Here is a 23,442-nt window from a genome sequence, read left to right as displayed (position 1 = left end):
TGAGATCACATCTGGATTTCCTGATGCAAAATTGGTCCGTGCGCTGTTGTAAAATACTCTAACAACTCATTGAAGGATGCTTGGCAGAAAATATGGACTGAATTTGGAACAGATAACTCCAAGGCAAATGGACGAGCCCTGTAGAAGGACCATGTGGTATTCATGTGTAAAATCAGGGATTTCAGTGACTGCTGGCACCACAAGGGCTGCAGAGTGCTCCAGATGTGAAATACTGCAGTATTGTAATAAACCTCTGTAGGCGTGGGAGAAGTCAGGATGTTACACAGTACCTAGTTATTCCTTGACCCAACCTCACAGCTCCGCCAAGTCTGAGACTGCCGAATAGTCCTTTCTCCTGTGATCTCTCAGGCAGTCTAGCCCTCCCCTCCCATTATTGGCAGTGGCATGTAAGTTCGCTTGCCCACCTCAGACAATCCCAAATAAAATGCGCTTGAGGACATAATACTGTACCTACACTAGAGGAGTTGTGGGAAGATTGTAAGAGAGCAGAGAAGATTTCCAAGGACGTTGCCTAGACTTGAGGACCTGTGTTATCAGGAAAAGCTGAATAGGTTAGGATTTTATTACCTAGTGTGCAGAAGAATGAGGGGAGATTTGATTAAGGTATACAACATTATGAGGGATATAGATAAGGTGAAGGCAAGCAGCTTTTTCACACTAAGGTCAGATGAGACCAGAACTAGAAGTAAAGGGTGAAAGGTGAAGTGTTTAACAGGAACTTGAGGGGGATCTTCTTCACTGCTGGTCAGAGAGTGGAGCAAGTGGTGGATGCAGGTTCGATTTTAGCATTTAAGATTAGTTTGGACATATACATGGATGGGTTCAAGCCAAGGTGCAGGTTAATGGGATCAGGCAGAATAATAGTTTGACTAAACTGATCTAGGGGCCTCAGGGTACTGTAGTGCCCTCCGACTCTGGTCTGAGTTGATTGAAAGTAACATCCACTTCACTGCCACACTCCTCACCAGAACGTTACCTCAGATTTCCACTTGGGTCTCTGGAGTGGAAAGTGACCCCACAATGTACTGCAGCCAGCACAGTAACAGCACTGACAGCACTAAAATCATTAACTGTGAGGTCATCAGACATATCCTAGGACATGGCCTGGAGCTTCTTTTGAAATTATTTTCTAAGTATATTTGTTCGTATTAAATAGTTCCTTTTACCTCAGATCTGAAACTATCCCCTTCAGTTTCAGGTGCATTGTGGGCAGAGAAATATGTCAGAGGAATTGTGGGAAGAACAGTCACAACCGATTGTCACTATGAAGGAATGTACCACTTTCATACAAAATATTGGTGCATTGGATTGAACCACCAGTGTTCAACTGTAGTGCAAACATATGGGCACCCAGAACGGAGTGGAAGAGTGTCAATCACAGATAACCGGACACTAGGAGTGTTCACTGTTACTATGGAGGGTCTTCGCCCTGGAGATACAGGATGGTACGGTTGCGGAATTACAACATCTGGCCACAATCCACTGTTTGGAGTACATCTACTAGTATCTGATGGTCAGTTTGCTAGTGATTGCCCTTGTGTCTTCATTAAGTAAATGTTTGATCCATGTTTCCTCTGGGAAGAGTCAGAGCAAACGATGACTGGGGGATTTAATGCACAGGAGTCCTTGCCAAATGGGGAGATGTTGCTCTCATGACTGAGGGTCATTATCATACTAATAAAGGCAATCTCCTCCTCCTCCTCCTCCTCCTCCTCCTCCTCCTCCTATTTCTCCTCCTCCTCTTCCTCGGCAACACAGGTTATAAGATCTCTTTTCAGTCCTTGTCCATCCCTTGCTGCCTCCATGCTCTATCAGTGCCAAATGTTTCCCTTCCTGCTACAAGTATCGAAAAAAAAACACAGTCATAATTACATTCTCTATCAAGAGCCATCAACATATTCAAGACATCTGAGACATTGGTGTTTTTAAAATTTTCAGATGCTCACCCAGTGTCTAAATATTTGATTCTTTCCCACAGAACCTGTGTCTGTTCCTGTGCTTCGATATCTGTCACCAGCAAATGTCTCACGTCTCGGGGGCTCAGTGTCAGTGTCCTGTGAGTCTGAGCAGGGATCACTTCCCATTCAGTACACATGGTATGAAAACTATTCATCTGGGCATTCATATATCTCAAATGCTAATGAACTGGATCTACATTGTCAATCCTTCAACCAGCAGCACCATCAATATTACTGCAGAGCCTCGAATCGGCTTGGAGCAAGAGCCAGTGCAATGGTTAATGTGACAGTCTTCAACAATGGAGAGATCTGCAGTTATGTGACAGAAATCAATGGCACCAGTGAGTGTTTTTTTTTGAAGGATGCATTTAATTACACTCAGTGGCCACTTTATTTCTCACACCTATAGACCTACTCATTAATGCAAATATCTAATCAGCAAATCATGCGACAGAAATTCAATGCATAAAATTGTGGTGACACGGTCAAGAGGTTCAATTGCTGCTCAGACCAAAGATCAAAATGGGGGGAAAATGTGTTCTAAGTGACAATGACCATGGAGTGAGTGTAATTCACAAGGACGTTGCTGGGACATGAGGACCTGAGTTATAGAGAAAGGATGGATAGGTTAGGAGTGTATTCCTTGGCGTGTCAAAGAGTCAGAGAAAATTTGATAGAGGTATTCAAAATTATAAGGGGTATAGATAGGATAAAAGCTAACAGACTTTTATCCACTGAGGTTGGGTGGGACAAGAACTGTGGGTCATGTGTTAAAGCCATTACTTCCTTTGAAGCAAAACCTAACATCATGAATGGCAGTGATGCTTCAATACCAGATGAACTCAACACCTTTTATGCTCGCTTTGAAAAGGAGAATAAAACTACAGCTATGATGATTCCTGCAGCATCCAGTGACACTGTGATCTGCGTCTCTGTCTGCTGTTTTCGTGACTGTGTGGCTAAGCACAACTCAAATGCCATCTATAAACCTGCTGACGATAGAACTATTGTTGGCAGGATTTCAGATGGTGACAAGAAGGCATACAGCAGCAAGATAGTTCAGCTGGTTGAGTGGTGTTGCAGCAACAACCTTGCCAACAACCCAATGTCACTAGGATCAAAGAATTAATAGTGGACTTCAGAAAGGGTAAGACATTGGAACACATACCAGTCCTCATCAAGGGACTAGAAGTGGAACGAGTGAGAAATTTCATGTACTTGGGTGTAAACAGCTCTGAGGGTCTCTAATGGGCACAAAATATTGATGCAGCTACAAAAAAGGCACAACAGTGTCTATATTTCATTAGGAGTTTGAAGAGATTTGGTATGTCACCAAAGACACTGGTAAGCATCTAAGATGTACTGTGGAGAGCGTTCTAACTGGCTGCAAAACATTCTGGTAATAGGGGTGGGCTCCACTGCACAGAATCAAAATAAGCTGCAGAAAGCTGTGAACTCATTCGAATCTAACATGGTACAGGCCTCTGTAGTATCCAGGACATCTTCAAGGAGCAATGCCTCAAAAAGGTAGCATCCATTAAACCAAACATCACTTACCATGCTCACACCATTGACACACAAGGATTACACAAGTGTGCAGAGAAAACTCAAGTGGTGGTGAATGACCCAAGGGAAAAATATGTGTCACAATTGTGGTCCTTTTCAGGATTTGTCAATGACTATAAATGGTTCCTGCCAAATCTGGCTACTGTACACCACTGCTTAAGCTCATTACTGGAGATCAGAAAGGAATGGCAATGGACAAATTAGTATGAGGTGGCTTTCAAAAGAAGAAAGGAAATGGTGACACGATAGGAAACTGTACTCACACATTATGATCAGAGCCAACAACTCATCAGCTATGCTGTTCCTCGGTCATTACTTGTGCTCACACATGGAGCTCCTCAAACCCATTCTCAGAAGCAGTACACAGGACAAACAGCTAAGATAAATTGAAGATTCTGAGGTTGTTTCACAGTTGTAAATCTCACCTGACAAGCAGAGCAATCAAATCACTAGATCACTAGAAAGAGGTGACATAGGATTGGAACATGTATAATCTTTGTGCATAGAGTTAAGAAACCGTAAAGGTAAAAAGACCCTGATGTCAATTATATACAGGCCTCTGAGCAGTAGCCAGAATGTGGGATAGAAATTACAATGTGAGATAGAAAAGGCGAGTCGAAAAGTGAATGTTACCATAGTCATGGGGGATTTCAATATGCAGGCCAATAGGGAAAATCCAGTTGCTGTGGTCCCAAGAAAGAGATCTTGTAGAATGTCAATGAGATGGCTTTTCAGAGCAGCTTGTCATTGAGCCTGATAGTGGAAAGGCAAATCTGGACATTTCTCTCCCCCAGTTTCCCTCTTTAAACTTCCTTTATCTTTTCCCCTTTCTGCATTTCTCTCTGTTCTTATCTTAAACCTCCTTCCTGCCATTCCAATCTAATCTCTCTCCCCAAAGTTCATCTCCCCACATGCCCACTGATCCAAGTCCACCCTGGTAGTGTAGTGGCTAGTATGATGCTATTACAGCCTGGGGCGTTGGAGTTCGGGGTTCAGTGCCAGCATCCTCTGTTAAGAAACTTAGTACGTTCTTCCAGTGAGAAGTTGGGTTTCCTCCCACAGTCCAAAGATGTAGTGGTTAGTAGGTTAATTGATCATTGTAAATTGCCATGTGATTAGGATAAGCTTAAATAGGTGGGTTGCTGGGTGGAATGGCTCATATCAGTAGATAGACGGATAGATAGATAGATAGATTAAGTTACCACTCAATGCACTTTAGTAAACTATTTAAGAACTTTTTAAAAACTATTTATTAATGCTTTTTGGGAGGGTGATTTTAGATGCATATCATATTTATACTGAGTTAAATACTGTATGTAATTAGTTTTGCTACAATAAATGTATGGGACATTGGAAAAATGTTGTATTTCCCCTTGGGGATGAATAAAGTATCTATCTATCTATCTATCTATCAATAAACATTCCAGTAATGGCTTTCTGTGGTGTACAAGCCACCTCTCTTCTATAACAGGCCTCCTGTCCCCTGATGTATTCTGATTAATTTTCTTTTTTCATATTCCCCAGACAATATGTGCCCCCATCTTTTCTTGTTCATGTACTGACCCCCATGTCACATTGACACTAGTTCTTGGTTAAGGTACTCTTCAATTATTCATCTCTGACATCCTGAATTTTCCCCTGCATCACCTCAGTTCTCTTCCTCTCCTTGTCCTTGGCTGCACAGACTATGTTCACCTTCCTTTTGAAGATCCTGCTGCAGAAAATGTTGCCAATGATAAAGCTGGTGAGACAATTTTCCTTCCACCATCACTGTGGTGATAGTAGAGGTTCAGAATGTCAAATTCAAATAGCTGATGTGAGAAAAAGTTATTTATTTTATAGCTGCTTCACTACTTCAGGATTTTACAGCAAGTATAATCAGGGACATCGAGTCCGCAGGACAAACTCGACCAACACTCAGTGGCCATGTTATTGGGTACAGTAGTGAAACCTGGTGAGGTCCTCTGTTGCTGTAGCCCTTCCACGTCTAGGTTCGATGAATGTATCCATTCAGAGATGCTCTTCTGTGCAGCACTCTTGTTATCTGTGGCTATTTGAGTTACTGCGACCGTCCTGTCAACTTGAACCAGTCTGGCCATTCTCCTCTGACCTCTCTCATTAGCAAGGTGCTTATACCACAGAACTGCTGCTCACTCAGTGTTTCTTTCTTATTATTTTTCTCACCTTTCTCTGTTAACTCTGGAGATGGTGGTGTGTGAAAACCCCAGGAAATCAGCAGTTTCTGAGATACTCAAACCAATTCATCTATCACAAACAATCATTCCACAGTCATGTAGATAACATTTCTTCACCATTGTGATGTTTGGTTTCAGCAACAACAGAACCTCTTGACCATGTCTGCATGCGTTTGTGCATCAAGTTGCAGGCACGTGGATAGTTGATTGGATATTCTCATTAATGTGCAAGTGTACTGGTGTACCCAATAAAGAAGCCATTGATTGCAGCAAGATCACACACCACATACTAGTAATCGCCAGGCAGTATTGTATAATTTCACAGGGATTATTAAGAGTGTCCAGGGAACTGGGCATATTTCCTCTGCTCTTCTTTCAAGTGATACTGATGGAGTTTTACCATCTGCATGAGAGAAGGTCCTCATGTCAGTGACAGGCAGCTCCTTGGACAGTGTTTGCAGTCTCTCAGGACAGGCACCGGATGGGCAGCAGAGGTTCTATTGCCAAGGTGCCGGAGTGAGACTGGAATCTGGAATTCACTCAGAAATGAGGAAAGATAAAAGTCAGCCACTGACAACAGCAGCTTTGGTCAACAGCAAACCAGTGGTCATGAGGGCCTTTGCAACATCCTGAACACGTGATTAGGGATGATGTTATCGTTTCTGTTCTGTTATGTGCTAGTCAATTTTATTAATGGATGAAGTGGGCATACTTCTGGTACAGTAGCTGATTAAAATATGTACTTTTTTTTGGTCAATTTGAATTAACTGTTCATTTTCTGAAGAATTTCCTCCTCAGTTTCAGGTGCTTTATGGGCACAAGATAAAGTAAGAGGAGTTGTGGGAAGAGCGGTCAAAATCGATTGTCACTATGCGCCAATGTACCGTTCACACACAAAGTATTGGTGCCGTAGTTCGAGTCACCAGTGTACAGTTTTAGTGGAAACAAATGGGACACAAGGACAGAGTGGAAGACGGTCAATCATAGATAACCCAACGCGGGGAATATTTACAGTTACCGTGGAGGATCTTCGCTCTGGAGAATCAGGGTGGTACAGATGTGGAATTACAACATCTGGCAACGACCCAACATTTGTCGTATATCTACGAGTCTCTGATGGTAAGTTTCTCAGCAATTGAATTAGGTCTGATCCATGGAAGGGTCATGGCAGCTCTGGTATTCTGATGCTTCACAACAGTGCAGAGACCTGTGAGGAGGTGGGCAGGGGTCAAGAAACCTCACTCATGTTGTCTGACTCACTGGCTGGCCAGTGCTTTCCACTGGGAAGCCCAGCACATTATCCTGTCTCTGAACTGTATGATATGTCACCGTGTCAGAAGTTTGCATTCAGACTAAAACTAATGATTCAACAGTAATAAATCAATGAGAAATAAGTGATGATCATGGTCCAACTACCTCAAAAATTATAGAAAGTTAATCAGTCCCCAGAGAACAATAGACAGTGTTCAGTTCTTAGAGAGAAGACCAGCCTGTTGCCCATCCCTTCAATTCCTCCCCCACCCTGCAGTATCTTACACCTTCTATCCCTGTGAATGCAATCCAAGCCCCCACCCCCAGACGATATCACTCCCTGGAGTCTGGCTCCCTTCCTGACAGGCCCCAGCCAGTGTGGATTAGTAATAACATGTCCTCCTCATTGACAATAAACACAGGCACATCTCAGGTATGAGTGCTTAGCCCACTGCTCTACACACATGACTGTGTGGCTCAGTTCAGCTCAAATGCCGTCTATCAATTTGCCGATGACACCACTGTTGTTGGTGGAATCTCAGATAGCGATGAGTGGGCATACAGGGGCGAGTTGGATCAGCTGGTCGAGTGGTGTCACAGCAATAATTTTGCGCATACTGTCAGCAAAATCAAGGAAATGATTGCGGACTTTCAGAATGGGAAGTCAGGGGAACACATACTCTCACATGTACATGATAATAAATCTGATTATAATTCAGATTTTTAGCATCCAGTTCATTTCTGGTGAAAAATATAATTGTAACCTGGCTTCCTGCTGCCGAGAGAGCTGTAGCCCTGATTTTCACACTGATATATTTTTGTTATCATTACTGCTGTCCCGATCTGGAGACCTGCTATCTTGTAGGATAATGGCAGACATGGTAGACCAGGTAGCTGGGAGGATATAGAGACACAGAGAGGTAAAGGAGCTGGTGAGATTCCAAAATGGTGAGCCCTGGCTGAGATACAAAAATGGTGAAACCAGGGTGTGTTTGATTTTCAGGTGTTTACTCAGTGTCTAAATGTTTGGTCCTTTCCTGCAGAACCCGTATCTGTCCCAGTGCTTGGATTTCTGTCACCACCAAACGTCTCACATCTTGCGGGTTCAGCATCAATGTCATGTGAGTCTGTCCAGGGATCCCTTCCAATTCAATACTCATGGTATGAAAAGACACCATCTATGGATTCAAAGATCTCAGACACCAATAAACTGGATCTACATTGTCAACCTTTCAAACACCAACTCAATAAATATTACTGCAAAGCCACAAATACGCTTGGAACAAAATCAAGTGAAACTGTGAATATGTCCATCTACAACAGAGGAGGGAAGTACAAATATCTGATGCAATTGAGTCACATGGGTAAGTTGTGGAGGGAGTGACTCCTTAGGGTGATCACTGTGGTGTAATTGAATGAGTGGTTTGTAATGAATGTTATACTCTTAGACTTGTATTTGTTTCCATCATGACGCTTCCTGCAGAGAATGGGATGCCTTAGCAGTCAGTAGCTAAGAAGTTAGTCCTTCACCAGAGAGCATCGTGTCTCCAGCTTGCTCTTGCTGAATGTGGTGGCTTCGTGGTTAATCTGCTGACTGAGATTTTCTCATCTTTGAGAAGTAGTAAATAACTAAACATGCTCCTTCTGGATTTGTAAACTCATTCCTGCAGGCCATTTATATAACCATATAACAATTACAGCATGGAAACAGGCCATCTCAGCCCTTCTAGTCCACGCCGAACACTTACTCTCACCTAATCCCACTGACCTGCACGCAGCCCATAACCCTGCACTTCTTTCCTGTCCATATACCTATCCAATTTTTTTTAAATGCCAATATCGAACCTGCCTCTACCACTTCTACTGGAAGCTCGTTCCACACAGCTACCACTCTCTGAGTAAAGAAGCTCCCCCTCATGTTACGAGGGAGTAGGGGAGATTCAAACAACAGGACATGATTTGAGAGATAGGGGGCAAAAGTTTAAGGGTAACTTGGGGGAATTTCTTTACTCAGAGAATGGTAGCTGTGTGGAATGAGCTTCCAGTAGAAGTGGTAGAGGCAGTTTCGGTATTGTCATTTAAAGTAATATTGGATAGGTATACGGACAGGAAAGGAATGGAGGGTTATGGGCTGAGTGAGGGCCAGTGGGACTAGGTGAGTGTAAGCGTAGGCACAGACTAGAAGAGCCGAGATGGCCTGTTTCTGTGCTGTAATTGTTATATGGTTGTATGGTTACCACTAAACTTTTGCCCCCTTAACTCTTAACTCATGTCCTCTTGTTTGAATCTCCCCTACTCTCAATGGAAAATGCCTATCCACGTCAACTCTATCTATCCCCCTCATAATTTTAAGTACCTTTATCAAGTCTGCCCTCAACCTACTATGCTCCAAAGAATAAAGACCTAACTTGTTCAACCTCTCTCTGTAACTTAGGTGCTGAAACCCAGGTAACATTCTAGTCAATCTCCTCTGTACTCTCTCTATTTTGTTGACATCTGTCCTATAATTCGGTGACCAGAACTGTACAAAATACTCCAAATTTGGCCTCACCAATGCCTTGTACAATTTTAACAATATTTTATAGAAAATAGACAGAATAGAACAATCTAAGGAACCTCTAGAAAGCTCATGCAGTTAGTATGAGAACTCAAGAAGATACTTGCAGCAGCAGGCTATTTCGTCTCTCAGTTGAAGGGCTGATCTATCTCAGGTTTCAACTCTTCCCACGGTTCTCCATTCTCTGTCTATAAAAATGATTATCTACTTTCTCTTTAATCATCCCTTTGGTCCAGCATCACAACCTCCCATGTGGAGAATTCCAGAGATTAATAAGTTCCTATGCGCCTCAGTTTTGAATGACCATATCCTTGTGATGAGGGTCCTTGATACAGTTGAATTGGACCCGTATACTGGGATATTCAAAAGAAGGTTTGGATCTGAGCTCAAAACAAACACAGGATGAAATCACTTATGATTGAACACCGAACCTCATTTCAGCTGCTCCTTAAATACTCAACCCTTTGTGCCCAGAATATGATTGGCAATGAATGGGTCAGTCCTGAATCTTTAAAGGGGCCACACCATCTAACCACACTCTGGGGAGTTAGAGCTCCTAAACCTCAAAAGCTGGCACAGATGGGTGTGTGAAACAGTCTTAATCTTGTTAATATGTTACAGATCCCCTAACAAATGCAAACACTTCGGCATCTTCTCTGTAATGCTCCTCAGGATCTTCCCCAGCAACATTGATGTTCGGTAATGCACAGGAAATAGAACCACCCACCTCTGTGAAAGCAGTCATTTTTCACTCAAGGCATGAGTTTCCACTTGAAAATCATGTACTCCTGCTTGGGTGCATTTGGAAAACACACAAGACTGAATTTCCTTCCTTGTTTCAACAGGACGTGAATATTCATGTGAAACATTTACAACAGTATCAACTGCAAGGTAAATCACTTGATCCAGTTTTGCTGAAAGCACAATGTTCTCTTTGCTGGTGCTATGATTGGCCCTTTCTAATATTATGCTGTCACTTTGAGATCAAACATTTTGAATCTTCTCTCTTCTTCTTGCACACATTATCTACCAAATCTCTATGCAGAGCCACTCAACATATTTTTTCCCCTTAATGCATTAAATTGTTTTTCTTATCATGATAAAGTGCATTTTATTGTTGTCACTTCTTATTGCCTTTCATACATGCTCTGGTTAATTTATCCCGAATTTCAATTTGCAAAGACTTTTATTGGCTTTTAGATTGGTTATGAAATAGTTGAACTTAATTCTTCCAACCCCACATAAACACTAGTCCAGAGAGTAACGAGTTTTTCTTTCTGATCACCAACGATGATCTTTCTCAGTTCTATATTCATTTGTTATGCACAATGTTGTATGACATTTGCAATCATGGTCTTTCCATGACCATGATTGTTCTTAGCAAATTTTTCTACAGAAGTAGTCTACCATTGCCTTTTTCTGGGCAGTGTCTTTACAAGATGGGTGACCCAGCCATTATCAATACACTTCAGAGATTATCTGCCTGGTGTCAGTGGTCGCATTACCAGGACTTGTGATATGCACCAGCTGCTCATACAACCAACCACCAATTACACCATGGCTCCACGTGACCGTGATTGGTGGGGGTGATGTGGGGCTCTTTTGAACACTAGTTTGGTCTCCTGTTGAACTCCCCTGGCCCAGCTGCTTTACCTCACTTCACTCCACTGAGATTACGGTGGAAACAGGAGGCAAATGTTTCAAACACAAAGCCACCTCATTTCCTCGAACTAATTCTATATCTCTTCCCCTTTGCCCAGTTTCACGATGTGGAAGGTGGGTCGCTGGCTGCTCTTTGCTCTCCTGATGATCAGCACGATTTCAGTCATGTGGTTCACAAGAGTAACGAAGGTAAGCTTATGGACACCACTGGAATCGCTTTCAAATATACTGTTCATTTGAGAAAAAAACATTTAAATACATGAGTCCTCTTTCATCCTATGATAAAATCATGCTTTATGCAAATGATATGGCTCAGCTTTGACATGGTCTCTTGTGTGTACAATGTTTGATGTATGTATGGAATGCTTCTTTCAGACAGAATTCCATTGTGAGTGGCCACCTGCACTAAAGCATTGTCGAAGAATCTGATGGGTTGACCATTGTCTTTTGCAGAGACGTGATGAATCTGATCCTTTCAGCCTGGTGGTCTGGGAGGTAAAGTGAAGACTCCAAGATTACACTGAACAAGCTGGAATTTTGCATCAAGTTCATATATTCATTCTTCTGCACACTTTGTGCAGTGAGAATTAAAATGAAAACCGAACAAGATAATGTTGCCATCCTTCAAGTCAGTGACTTTGATTTTTGATTTCCTTCTCCAAAATGTTGCCCTTATTGATATCAGTATTATGGCAGATTTATCTCTGCAGATGTTAACTGATTTGTTGGGTATTTCAATTATCTGCAGATTTCATTTCAAATTGGTACATATTCAGAGCTCAAGTTTCATTGTAATTCAACCATACCAGAATATGCATGAATATAGCCAAATGAAACAGCATTACTCTGGGGCCAAGGTGAAAAACGCAGTACCAACAGTCACACAGAGCAATAAGCACAATAATACATATAAGATAACAAGCATGTTTCTGTATCAGTAAAATACAGTCACACAAGACCCTAAGTCCCATGAATGTTGTAAAAATTTGCGGTTAAACACAAAATGGCTTGTTTTCTGCTGAGTGAACACTGGGGGGCAGCACTGACTCCAGCTTGGATGGTGCGCCACACTGCCTCCAGCGGAGGGCACCAGCTCCGATGCCTCTCTCATGGGTGGCTGTAAATAGACAACACAGCTTGGGGCCAAGTCCTTGCTACGACCAAGGCCACACAGCTCTCCTGCCATCTGCCAATAAATGATTTGTACTTGCAGTATTTCACATTACCAGTTGCCAGAAGTGTTGTGCGACCTCAAGAAAAGCAAATAAGACAATCACTCACCGCTAGACTTCATGCACTAATGCCTCTCTTTTGCAGGAAGCATCACTCTCTGCACCAAATCTGGCTCCTTCAGTTTCTCCACCAACAAGCAACTCACAAATGGGTTAGACCAGCAGTACTTTCAGTTCTTAACGTTCAGCAGATTTTTGCGGCCCTGTTGGAGCTGCAGCGATCGAACGCGCCACTATCTTATTTTGTTTTTGTGTGTTCAGAAATATTGATACATAGTGATTGCTGTGATGAATTATTCAATACAGGTACAATTGATGTCACTGTACAAGGGTGTTAAAGGACAAAGAAGAATAGAAAGTAATATAGGGAGCTGAATAAAATGAGTGATGCACAACTTGTTGCATCTTGTATGGGTCAACGGGGTGTGAAATTCCAAACAGGAGATGTTGTGTATCTCAAAGATGATCTGTGACTGTAATCCAAGATTGTACACTAAATCATCTGATTTGAAAATGACAGAAGTGGAACTTGTTGTAATCATGAAGTTAGAAAACATAGATTACTCACTCCTAATCAGGTACAAATGATCAGGTGACATAACATCCTTCACTCGATATATGAGAAAGTGGTGCAATATGACCAGAGTCAGTTTTGAGTTCATATCCTCTTCAGGTCACGGTTATCTCATGAGCGTGATTAGCCATAGATACTTCCAGATGCAGTTGCCCCACCGATGGATGTGGACCTGTTAAACCTGAGCTTGTCAATACTCTGAGGGAAGGATTGCTTAAACTGCAGCCTCACCCTGTCACGGGACATCACAAAGCACTTCAGAGACACAGAGTGGAGAACATTGTAATATTCCACAGTTCAGTTTATAAGATTGGGATTTCGTTCAAGCAAATATAATTAAACAACATTTTCACTCATTTCACTGAACTGTTGTAAGGTGTTGATAGTCTAATCCAGCTGCTGAAACACAGGATGTGTTTCATATCTGTACACTTGTTCTCAGCATCCAATTTATTATCACCGGCATGTGCAGTGAAATTAGTTAACTTAGCAATACATGGTAATATAGACATTTTTAAAAATCAATTACAGTAAGTATATATGTGTATTGAATGGATTAAAATAGTCCAAAAACAGATGAAATATATATTTTTTAAGTGAGGTAGTATTCATGGGTTTAATGTCTATTTAGAAATCAGATGCAGAAGGGAAGAAGCTGTCCTTGAATCATTGATGTGTGCCTTCAGGCTTCTGTACCTCCTTCCTGACAGTAACAAGGAAAAGATGGCATATCCTGGGTGATACGGTCGTTAATAACAACTTTCTGAGATGCCACTCCTTGAAGACATCTTGGGTACTATGGAGGCTAGTAACCCAAGATGGAGCTGACTTACTTTACAACTTTCTGTAGCTTTTCTTGGTCCTGTTCTGTAGCCCTCCTCCTGTCCTCCATACCAGACAGTGATGCAGCTTGTCACAATGCTCACAATAGTACATCTATAGAAGTTTTTGAGTGTCTTAGGTGACAAACCAAGTGTCTTCAAACTTCTACTGTATCAATATGTTGGGACCAGCTTAGATTCTCAGAGATCTTGACACCCAGGAACTTGAAACTGCTTACTCCCTGCACTTCTAATCCCTCCTTGAGGATTGGTCTGTGTTCCTTCATCTTACCCTTCCTGCAGCCAACAATCAGCTCTTTCATCTTACTGACGTTGAATGCAAGGTTGTTGCTGTGATTCCACTCCAATATATCTCGGACCTGTACGTTCTCTCTTCTCCATCTGAGATTCTACCAACAATGGTTGCATCATCAGGAAATTTATAATGACATTTAAGCTATGCCTAGCCACACAGTCATAAGTACTGTATAGAGAGATATTGGGTTTCACTTTGTAGGAAGTAAAGTCCTGCAAACCCTGCCAGAGTTGACATGCATCTGATGTCAACCTTGCGCAGAATTGTTTCTTCTCTCTTAAAATAGCCCTCCACAAGTCATACCTGATTTTCTTGTACAGACCTGGGTCACCAGACTTAAATGCCACAAATCTAGCCCTCAGCAGATGATGTGCCTCCAGGTTCATCCATGGCTTTTGGTTTGGGAATGTATAACCAGTATAACCAGTTTTTGTACACAAACATTCATCCACACAGGTTTTAATGAAGCTGGTAACAACTGCGGCATACTCGTCCAGATTTGAAAGTGAATCCCTGAATACAGTCCAGTCTACTGTTTCAAAGTAAGCACTCCTGTGCTTCCCTTGTCCACACCTTCTCGGTCCTCACTGCTGGTGCTGCAGTCTTCAGCCTCTGCCTGTACTCAGGGAGTAGAAGTACAGACAGGTGATCAGACTTTCCAAAGTGTGGGCGTGGGATATCACGGTAGGCATTTTTGATCTTTTTGTAACAGTGATCCAGTGGGTTGATTTCTCTGATACGTATTACAAAAAAAATTGTTGATGATAATTGTTCAGTGACCTTTTCAAGCTGGCCTGGTTAAAGTCCCCCAAAATGAGAAAGATTTCAGGGTATGTTGCTTTATGCATGTTGATCAAATCGATCAGCTCATTTATAGCCTGCTTGACTTTGCCTTGAGGTGAAATGTACACCGCTACCAAAATGACTGCTGAAATCTCCTGCAGCAGGTAAAATTATACGGCCCTTAATTGCGAGATATTCCAGATCAAGTCATCAGAATTGATACATCATTGATACATTTGTGCACCAAGAGGATTTTGATAGACTCATCAATCCTAAAGTGAACCCGTCAATCTGTATCGCTGTGTCTGGTACAGAAGGGGTTAACCAGGATTCTATGAAACATATGATTAGAGTGCTCCAAATGTCCCATCTGATACTTCACCATAGCTCTGAGATGTTCAATTTTATTTACTACAGACTGTACGATTGCCAGCACGATAGTCAATATTGGGAGTCAAAATCCCCATCTTCTTAAATGCACCCATATCCCTGATTGGCAGCAAAGTTTCCTTCAAGGAGTCCAATGAGAATAAGGGCCACAATCAGCATTGTTTCAATCGGTTTTAGGCAGTGATAGATGGTTCACTCACATTAGAACATCTTTATCAACTGCACAGACCTTAGAAGTAGTTGCTTTTCTCAGCCGTATCAGGCTGTAACAGGAATATTTAATCATCACCACTGAACTGCGCTGCAGCGAGATTGCCTCATCAACATTTGATACCATGGTTTGCTGAGTAGTTTTCAGATGCGATGGGCCAATCAAGGAAGAGGATGGAAGAAGCTGTCTTTCTGGAGTACCCACTGCTGTATCTCCACATTGTGTTTCATAAGGAAAGTACAGAGGACAGAGGTTCCAGACAAACACGAGGAAATCTGCAGATGCTGGAAATTCAATCAACAATTCAAACCCAAGGGTCTCGGCCCGAAACGTCGACAGTGCTTCTCCCTATAGATGCTGACTGGCCTGCTGTGTTCCACCAGCATTTTGTGTGTGTGGTTCCAGACAAAGATCTTCACTGGAAATGACCATCAAACGGCTAGCAACAGTGCGTGATACAACAATCTCAATGTACTTAGTTTGTGATGCACACAGTTCATGCAGATATACAGCACCTGCAGTGGCCTCTTTATTATGTACCTCCTGTACCTGATAAAGTGGCAAAAGTTTGTGGTCTCTTTGTCTATAGCCCATCCAATTCAAGGTTGGACGTGCTGTGCATTCAGCATGCCGCTGTGGCAATGTGTGATGATTTGAGTTACTGTTGCATTCCTGTCTGCTTGGTCCAGCCTGGCCTGTCTCCTCTGACCTTTCTTTTTAACAAAATGTTTTTTGTCCATTGAAATGCAGTTCTGAAGTTTTATTTTTATTGTTTTTTCCCCATTCTCTGTAAACTCTGGAGAAAGTTATGCATGGAAATCCCAGGAGATCACTAATTTGTGAGATACTCAACCCACTCCCTGGCACCACAATCATTCCATGGTCAAAATCACTTTGATCACATTCCTTCTGAATTCTGATGCTTCGTCTGAAAAACAACTGAACATCTTGACCATGTCTGCAAGGTTTTATGCATTGAGTTGCTGCCACATGATTGGCTGGTGAGAAATTTGCTTTGAAGTACAGGTGTAGAGTTGTATCCATACCTAACATCCTGCACTGTGTTCCCCTAGAGAAATAAAACATGCAAAACAATGATAGATCCCCAGGCACATTAAATTATTTTATTACTTTGCTATTTATGCACAATTAAACTAAGCTTTTACAAAGACGTAGAAATTCGACAACAAAATTTCAGGTGAATATAAATCAACTATTTTCTCAGAACACCTCAACTCTCACACTACAATGAAATCAATCCTGAACAGTTAAACGCAATGTATTACTTCCTTAAAATGTGTAAATATATGTCAACTTTTACCCCTTGTATTGAAACTCTCCTCAGATTTTATCTGTGGCAGAGAATCACACAGCATAAACTAGATAGATCACATTAGATTAACATCTAATGATCTGACCAGGTGAACAGTCATACGATGGATTTATAAACCCAAGATGGTGGAGATCCAGAGAAACACACACAAAATGCTGGAGGAGTTCAGCTGCTCAGGCAACATCTATGGAAATGAATAAGCAGCTGATGTTTCAGGCTGAGACCCATCATCATGTCTGGATTATGGGAACATGTTGTGGAACATTGTGGGGAGAAAAAACAACCTCACCCTTCTTCTATTCCACACTCTGGCCCCTTACCTCTTCTCAATTGCCTTTCACTTCCCCCTGGATCTCCTCCCCTTCCCCTTCCCCTATGGTCCACTCTCCTCCCTATCAGATTCCATCCTCTCCAGCCCTTTATTTTCCCTTCCCACTTGGTTTCACCTATCACCATCAAGATATCCTCCTTTCCCTCCCTCCATATTTTTATTTGGGTGTCTTCCCCTTTCCTGGGCAGTCCTGCAGAAGGGTCACAGCTGTAAATGTTGACTGTTTAGTCATTTCCATAGATGCTGCCTGACCTGCTGAGCTCCTCCAACTATGTTGTGTATGTTACTTCGGAATTCCAGCATCTGCAGAATTTCTTGTTGTGGTACTGAATATTGTGGAATTGCCAACTTCCTTTAGCTGTGGAGGTGAGTGAAGGCATGCTGGGTTAGAGGTGGAAGAGAACATAGGGGAAAACGGATAATGTACATGTGACCTGTCCAAATTCTGTCCTGTATTATTCAAGTGACTCACGCAGACCATTTCCTGTCAAAATGGATTTGATTTGACTCAAGAACAGAGCTGACGTGGATTTTTCCACTGTGATAATGTGTAATTCAAACAACTATTTTCCCCCTAATACTGAACTGAAGAAAAGTGAAATCCCACCATTATCTCTTAAAGTTGCACTGACCATTGCAATGTATTTCAGAAGAGGTGAGTTTAGAGGTTGCCTTAAAAGATCTGACAAGATCGCCTCAATGGAAATGGAGCCATGTATTGCATGTTGAGTTTGTTTGCATGAAAGGCCCCTCCTACATCATGTCTGTCTCCTGCTTTGCCCTTTCCTCAGAGGCAGGTTCTCCAAAACAGATTTGACTTAATCATCACCAAGGCAGATCCAGAATGATGTGCAAGTCTTGAAGTGCAGGTTCATAACTCCTTGAAGCTGGCAACATAGACAGACGCAATATTGGCGGTAAACCAGGCTTTAATTTGGACATTAACCAAAAAAAGTCATGAAAGCATGTAGCAGCTGTATAAAACTTTGCTTAAGCCACATTTGGAGTATGTGTGTAGTTCTGGTTGCTGGATAACAGGAAAGGTGCGAACCCTTTAGGGGAGCAGCTGAAGAAAAGGTTCATGTACTTATTTTCTAGATGAGAGCATGCAAGTTATATGCAGAAGTTGTATAAACAAGGATTGTTTTCTCGGGAGACTGTTCAATAGGATTTTTTTTTTTATTTTGTTAAATATAACTAACAGCTTTTCATATTGCCACATATCACACTTCATTTTGTTTGCTACAGTTTCAAAATTGGACTTCCTGCTCTTTCTTTCCTTCTGATTTGACAGTTATTTTCACAATATCCACTCCCTTATTTACACAATGATCCCCTCTACTCAGAGTCTATGACAGACAGTCATACTTTATTGATCCCGAGGGAAATTGGGTTTCGTTACAGCCTCACCGACCAAAAATAGTGAAGAAATATAGCAATATAAAACCATCAGTAATTAAATAAGTTAATTATGCCAAGTGGAAATAAGTCCAGGACCAGCCTATTGGCTCAGGGTGTCTGACGCTCTGAGGGAGGAGGGAGGAGTTGTAAAGCTTGATGGCCACAGGTAGGAATGACTTCTTATGGCGCTCAGTGTTGCATTTCGGTGGAATGAGTCTCTAGCTGAATGTACTCCTGTGCCTCTTGACCCAATACTTTGACAGTTCTCTTCCCCCTGACAGATGCTGCCTGTCCCATTGAATTCCTCTGGGAGTTTTCTCTTAATTCCAGTTTTCAGCATCTTTTGTGTCTACAAATATTCACACACGGTTCTGGAAATGATGGATGACTCCCAAACTGAAATGGATTATGAAAATCTCCCATGCTGGTTTGGAAGAATCAAAATCTACATTATTTAATTCTCAGATACCAGGTCCGCACTTGTCCGTTCACAGTGTTCTGAACGAGGTAGCTGAAGAGATTGTGGAAGCATTAGCAGCGATCTTCCAAATACGGTTCCAGAGAACTGAAAAGTCACAAATGTCAGACATCATAATGAAAGGAGGGAGATGAAAGCAGAATATTATAGGCAAATTAGCCTGACTTTAGTAAGATGCTAAAATCTATTATTAAAGCCTGGATGGTGGTTCATAAATGATGGGTGCTGTTTTTGCTGCGACAATGCTCCTTGTAAATGTACTCAACAGTAAGCAGAGGCTTATCTGTGATGAACTGGGCTGTATCCACCACCTTTTGTAGTTGTTTTCTGTTCAAGGCCGTTGGTGTTTTTATACCATGCCATGATGCAAGTAGGAAGAATACTTTCCACAGTGCATCTATAGAACTTTGTCAAAGTTTTAGATAACATTTTGTTCTTTGCAAACTGCCCAGAAAATAAGAGACTGCTATGCCTTCTTTGTAATGGCTGTTAAGTGCTGGACCCAGGACAGGTCCAAGGAATTTAATGTTACTGACTCTTCCCACCTCTGATCCCCTGATGAGGACTGGCTCATGGACCTCTGGATTCCTCTTCCATGGTCAAAAATCAGCTCTTTGGGTTTGCTGATGCTGAGTAAGAAGTAGTTGTTGTGTTACCATTCAGACATATTTTCTATCATCCTCCAACATGCTGATTGAAGACACACAAACGCCAGAGGAACTCAACAAAGAAGGTAGCTTCTATGTAACAGAGTAAGCAGTTGATATTTCAGGCTGAAACCCCTCTTTGAACCCAGTTTTATGTCAGGGACCCCCTCCTTAGATCTGGATAGAAGTGGAAGACTGTTAGTTTAGAAAGCAGATCTGGTCAGAGGAAAGATGTGTAAGTTAAAAGAAGATACAGTTCCGTCCCAGCTGGTGAAACCCTGATGTATGGACACTTCTACATATGAACAAGCCTCTGAAATGTTACTTAATTCAAAATTCCAATGTATGTACATACATTTACACATGATATGAAGACTTACAATGTTGTGGATGGTATAGACGGTTGTTGAAAGTTACGACAGGATGAAGACAGGAGGCAGTGCTGGGTGAAGAAGTGGTAGATGGAGCTTAACACTGAAAAACGTGAAGTGGTACAGTATGGGTCATTGAACTTGAAGATAGATTACAAGGTTAATGGCAGGATACTTAACAATGAGGAGAAATAGAGGGATATTGGGGTCCAAGTCTGTGTTAGATTCCTCCAAGTTGCTGTGCAATTTGAGAGGGTGGGAAGGAAGGTGTATGAACTGCTGGAATTCACTAGTTCAGGGGATTGAGTTCAAGAGCGGCAAGGTAATGTTACAGCTCTATAAACCCCTGGTAGGATCACACTTGGAGTATTGTGTTCAGTTCTGATTGTGTCATTGTAAGGATGTTGTGGAAGTTTTAGAGCCAGTGCAGAGGAGGTTTACCAGCATGCTGTCTGGATCAGAGAACTCGTCTTATGAGGAAAAGTAGAAGTTGAGTCAGTCAGTGATTTTGTCTTTGGAGCAAAGGAAGGTGAGAGGTAACTTGGTAGAGAAGTGTATAAGGCATAGATTGAGTGTACAACCAGCACTTAATTCTCATCTATTTACGATGAGTGGAGGAAAGTTTAGGGGAGATGTAAGAGGAAGATTTTTTTTTTTATTAACACAGAGTCGCTGCAATGCACTGCAGGCATGGTGGGCAGAGGCCAATATAATTGGGATATTTAGAGGCTCTCAAATAGGCAAATATATATATGTATGAAAATATATGCTGTGTAGGATGGAAGTATTATATTGATCATGGGGTATAGATTAGTACAACACTGTGGGGTGAAGGGCCTGTACTGTGCTGTATGTTCTCCATTCTTACAAATAACAGAACTAGTTATCTTCCTCTCCACTTTTCAGAATTAATCTTTCTTGTCAGTTTTACATGCAGCTGATGCCTTTCATTACAATACCATGGAGGTAATGGATACGATATTGAGTGATATTTCCAGTCACTGTACAAAGGTCTTAAAGGAGAACGAGCAATGGAAATAAAAGTTGGGTACTGAATAAAATGAGTGAGCTACAAATTATTGCAGCTTGCATTGGTCATCAGGGTGTGAATCTGCAAATAGAAGGTGTGACTTTTCTCAGTACTGATCTGTGACTGTAGCCCGTGAATGCACAATAAAGGGTCTTGAAAATGAGAGAAGGTGAACTGCATGATTGTCATTATAATCAGGGTAGTCTATAGTGACATATATGCACTTTGATAACAGATGCAATTTGAATGTTGAACTTTGAAATTTGCCATTCACAATTTGGAATTTCATATTATATCCTTCTCCTGTGAGGATGTGAAGCAGTAACATCAGAGTCTGTTTGGAGCTCTTGACCTCTTCTGCTCAGGGTTATCTGTTGGGTGTTGATTAGCTGCAGATAATTCCAGATGCAGTCGTCCCACTTGTGAATCTGGACCTGTTAAACCTGAGCTCACTAATTGTCTGAAGGAAGGAACTTGCTTTGTGCTTTTTTTTTTACTGCAAATCAACAAATTTCACATCAGAAGACAATATAAATAAATCTGATTCAGATTATGAAAGCTACCCTTTCTCTGAACGAGATACTCCAAAGCAATTCTCAAAGGATATGGTTGAAAATGCTGTGGCTCTTTACTTTATTCACAATAGAATTTAGGGAAGTTCCAATAGATGCCTCACAAAAACAAATTGTTCTGTCCTCTCCCTGCATTGCTCCATCATTTAAAACCATAAGAACTAAAGAGAGAAATAGAATTAGGCCATCAGCCTACTCCACCATTCTATAATGACTGATTTATCATCCACTTTAACCATATTCGCATTGTAATCTTTTACAATCTTACCAATCAAAAACCTAACAAACTCTGCTTTAAACATACCCAATTACATGACCCCCATAGCTGCCTATGGCAGTGAATTCCACCGAATCAGCACCACCTGGCTAAAGAAATTCCTCCTCATCTCTCACCTGAAGGGATGTCTTTTTATTTTGAGGGTATACCCTCTGGTCTGAGACTCCCCCACTATTGGAAACATCCTCACCACATACACTCCATTGAGGTTCTAAGCTCTTCACTATTCAAGAGCTTTCAGTGAAATTTCTCCATCGTTCTTCTAATCTCTAGCAAGTACAGGCCCAAAGCCATCAAACTATTCTTATACATTAACCCCTTCGTTCCTGGATTCATTCTCATGAACCTCCTCTGGATCCTCTCCAGTTACAGCACATCCTTTAATAGATAAGGGGCCCAAGATTGTTCATCATATTTCAAGTGTGATCTGATGAGTACCTTATAAAGCCTCAGTTCTTGGATAACTTCTCAACAACAAATGAAAAACGTTTTATAATCCCACCTTTATGCACGTGATTGGGATTAGGTTCAAACACAGTGGCTAAGTGGCCTTTTCATTTTTTCCCACCAGACTATTATTGTTGTTCACTGATCTAGTTGCAGAAACAAAAATGCTTTGCTGAAGATGTTTTGTATCTCTGCAATTGTTCACATCAGTATATTGCATCATGGTTGCTAACAAGTTTTCCAAGAAGTGATGGGGCAATGCAGAAAGAGACTGCATCTTCTGTCAGTGTATAGTAGCCACCAGTATTTCTCCATATTCTGTTGAGACAAGTAAAGAGGATAGTACTAAGGACATCAATGAGTAATTTTTGTATTTTAAAGTATATATGTTTGACTATGCATCCTTGCAACAATAATTTCCTTTGGGATAAATAAAGTTTTCGTTTACCTTATCGTGACTTCTCTTAACCTTCACTGAGGATGAACATTACACTGATGACAGCAGTGACTGATGCAATAGACTCAGCACTCATGCTATACAATGTACAGAATTTAAGTAGATACAATATATTGTTGGCCCTCCTTATCCACGAGGGATTGGTTCCAGGACCTTCCACAGATACCAAAAAAGGATACTGGCTTATATCCTTCTAAAACTTTCCTGTACATGAACTTGTCCAACTCTATTTTAAATAGTATATTTGTACCCATGTCTCACACTTCCTCTGGCAGCCTTTTCCATGCACACACTGCTGTGTGTGGAAAACACTGCCCCTCCAGGCTCTCTGAGAAGTTCCCCTCGCTCCTTAAGCTGAGGGTCTCTAGTTTTCGACTCTCCTACCCTGGAATAAAGACAGTGATTATCCACCATACCTTTGCCAACAAAATAAAGTAACACAATAGAATCCTTGTAAGACCACACACAACAAAGTCTGCCAAAAAACCAATGTGCAAAGGATGATAAATCGTGCAAATAATAAAAATACGTAAACAAATAATACATAGAACATGAGAGGCA

General features: G+C 41.5%; 1 protein-coding gene across 1 annotated transcript in view; it reads left to right on the top strand.

Annotated features, from left to right (window-relative positions):
• The window catches only part of LOC132380892 (titin-like), a 112,398-nt gene that overhangs the window by 2,171 nt on the left and 86,785 nt on the right, over positions 1-23,442 (top strand). Inside the window, exons 2-5 of the mRNA XM_059949809.1 lie at positions 1,214-1,534; positions 2,000-2,320; positions 6,539-6,859; positions 8,035-8,355. Of these exons, the coding sequence (XP_059805792.1) occupies positions 1,214-1,534; positions 2,000-2,320; positions 6,539-6,859; positions 8,035-8,355 (1,284 nt within the window). The remainder of the gene's footprint in view (positions 1-1,213; positions 1,535-1,999; positions 2,321-6,538; positions 6,860-8,034; positions 8,356-23,442) is intronic.

This window comes from Hypanus sabinus, chromosome 25 (assembly GCF_030144855.1).
Source record: "Hypanus sabinus isolate sHypSab1 chromosome 25, sHypSab1.hap1, whole genome shotgun sequence".
NCBI classification, from domain to species: Eukaryota; Metazoa; Chordata; class Chondrichthyes; order Myliobatiformes; family Dasyatidae; genus Hypanus; species Hypanus sabinus.
This window is presented reverse-complemented; position numbering and strand designations above follow the sequence as displayed.